Genomic DNA, 2,259 nt, shown 5'->3' with positions numbered 1-2,259 from the left:
TATATGTGTGTTTGTGTATTCATGTAACCATATTTGTATGTTCTCATCATCATCCTTTAAACTCCATGAAATACAGATCGACAGGGTCTGATGTGCCCAAGTACTGCATCATGGTCTAGTGCCAGCTTTGGCATGATTTCTAATGCTGACCACTTTACAGCTTTGCTTTTCTCATTTCATGACTGTCAGTGAGCTTGCTATGAAGCTTGCAAGGATCACCCTCAAAGGGGCATCTTTATGTTAGGATTAAAGTATGAGAGAGAGAGGGGGGGGTCACAGAAGAACAGGTATCTTCTTGTGAAGTAGCTACATGACTACTTTCATTTTAGTAGATAGGGTGGGAGTGATCAGCTGGAATCAGAAGAAGATAAAGATAGTGTTTGGGTGAACCCTCAATATCCGAGGTGAAAAGAAGTGGGATCAGAGGAACCAGGGGTGTGGGTGGGTGAAGGTTGCAAGAGTGTATGGGGAGTAAGAAATGGGGAATGGGTAAGGGGAGGTAGGCAACAGCTGTAAAGATTGAATATGGTTGAAGGGTGGATAAGGGGTGGATGTGAATGTCCAGTGATGCTTGAGGTGGGGTAGGAGTGGATGACAGTAGAATAATAATGATGATACAGTAAAGAGAATGTGTGTGAGAGAGAGATGACATTTGGTTGGGTAGCTGCAGAAGTGTATGGATGGGGGTAGTCAGACATAATGCATGAGGAGTGTGAAAGATGTATAGTAGTGGAGGAGGAGGGCGAGAGAATAAAATATGCATATACAGCTCTTCCTTCTTTTTGTGTCCGCAAACACATTGTAAATGTAGACTGTTTGTTAAAAATATATATAGAGATATCTTATATATATGTCCTGTATTACAAATGGATTTGAGTGTGTATGTATGTATGTACGGAAGGACAGGCGTGGCTATATGGTATGAAGTTTGCTTCCCAACAACATGGTTCTTGATTCAGTCCCACTTCACAGCACTTTGGGCTGGTGTCTTCTATTATAGCCCTGTGAGTGGATTTGGTAGATGGTATTTAAAGAAGTATGTATGTATGTGTATATATATATATATATATATATATATATATATATATAAACAATATATGAGTATATGCATATATATGTACATGTATGTACATATAGATACATAACTGGGTACATGACGTGGCAAAAGAACATGGACAAAATTGCGTGGCACCTTGGGCAAGTGTCTTCTACTATAGCCTCGGGCCGACCAAAGCCTTGTGAGTGGATTTGGTAGACGGAAACTGAAAGAAGCCTGTTGTATGTATGTATGTGTGAGTGTATATGTTTGTATGTCTATGTTTGTCCCCCCAACATCGCTTGACAACCGATGCTGGTGTGTTTATGACCTCGTAACTTAGCGGTCCGGCAAAAAAAGAGACCGATAAAATAAGTATTAGGCTTACAAAGAATAAGTCCTGGGGTCGATTTGCTTGACTAAAGGCGATGCTCCAGCATGGCCACAGTCAACTGACTGAAACAAGTAAAAGAGTGTATATATATACACACACACACACACACACACACCAAGAAACCATTTTAAAATTTCTTTTAAGCCTTTTCTACTCACTCTTACTCCAGACATTTCATGATGTGGACATGTTCTGTACCTATGAAGCTGAGTCAATAAATGCTTAAAACTCACCAATAAAATGTGTTGAGTGCTACTTTCTTTTTGTTTGTCCACCCATTTGTATACTTGTCTATGTATTCATCCTAAGCAATTGTAAATCTTTGCTTTCTTTCAGGTAATCCTTTTTTCACGAGTGTGGTAGGATAAAACAAAGCTGCCAAGATGATGTGGCACGAAGCTCGTAAGCAAGAGCGGAAGATACGAGGTTTAATGGTGGATTACAAGAAAAGAGCTGAAAGGAGACGAGAGTATTATGAAAAAATTGTAAGTTACATTTCATTTGTCTACTTCTGAAAGCAGATATCTTCTTGCATATGTTTGAATCAAAACTGACCTGCTATGGTATTATTTTCTTCTGGTTTATTACTTTCATCATCATCATCATTTCCATGGTTGCATGAGTAAAACAGAATGTGTTAAGGTGGATTTTCCTCACCTATTCCCAAGTAAGGTAATATTTCCCCATGACTAGACATCTCTTGGAAGATTGGAAACAGACACTGCTAGCATAACAGTAACACTCACAATTATCACAATACAAGGCAAGGATACAGTAACACACATGCACGCACTCACATATATATATATATATATATATATATATATAT

At 38.7% G+C, this 2,259-nt stretch overlaps 1 protein-coding gene across 4 annotated transcripts in view; it reads left to right on the top strand.

Moving 5' to 3' along the window:
- The window catches only part of LOC106879711 (CLK4-associating serine/arginine rich protein), a 102,171-nt gene that overhangs the window by 3,709 nt on the left and 96,203 nt on the right, over positions 1 to 2,259 (top strand). For all 4 annotated transcript variants that reach the window (XM_014929388.2, XM_052971912.1, XM_052971913.1 and 1 more), the window contains exon 2: positions 1,767 to 1,915. In XM_014929388.2, coding sequence (XP_014784874.1) covers positions 1,814 to 1,915 — 102 coding nt within the window. In that variant the 5' untranslated portion in view covers positions 1,767 to 1,813. The remainder of the gene's footprint in view (positions 1 to 1,766; positions 1,916 to 2,259) is intronic.

This window comes from Octopus bimaculoides, chromosome 11, assembly GCF_001194135.2.
Source record: "Octopus bimaculoides isolate UCB-OBI-ISO-001 chromosome 11, ASM119413v2, whole genome shotgun sequence".
NCBI classification, from domain to species: domain Eukaryota; kingdom Metazoa; phylum Mollusca; class Cephalopoda; order Octopoda; family Octopodidae; genus Octopus; species Octopus bimaculoides.
The sequence above is the reverse complement of the archived record's forward strand: the minus strand, read 5'-3'. Positions and strand labels throughout refer to the sequence as shown.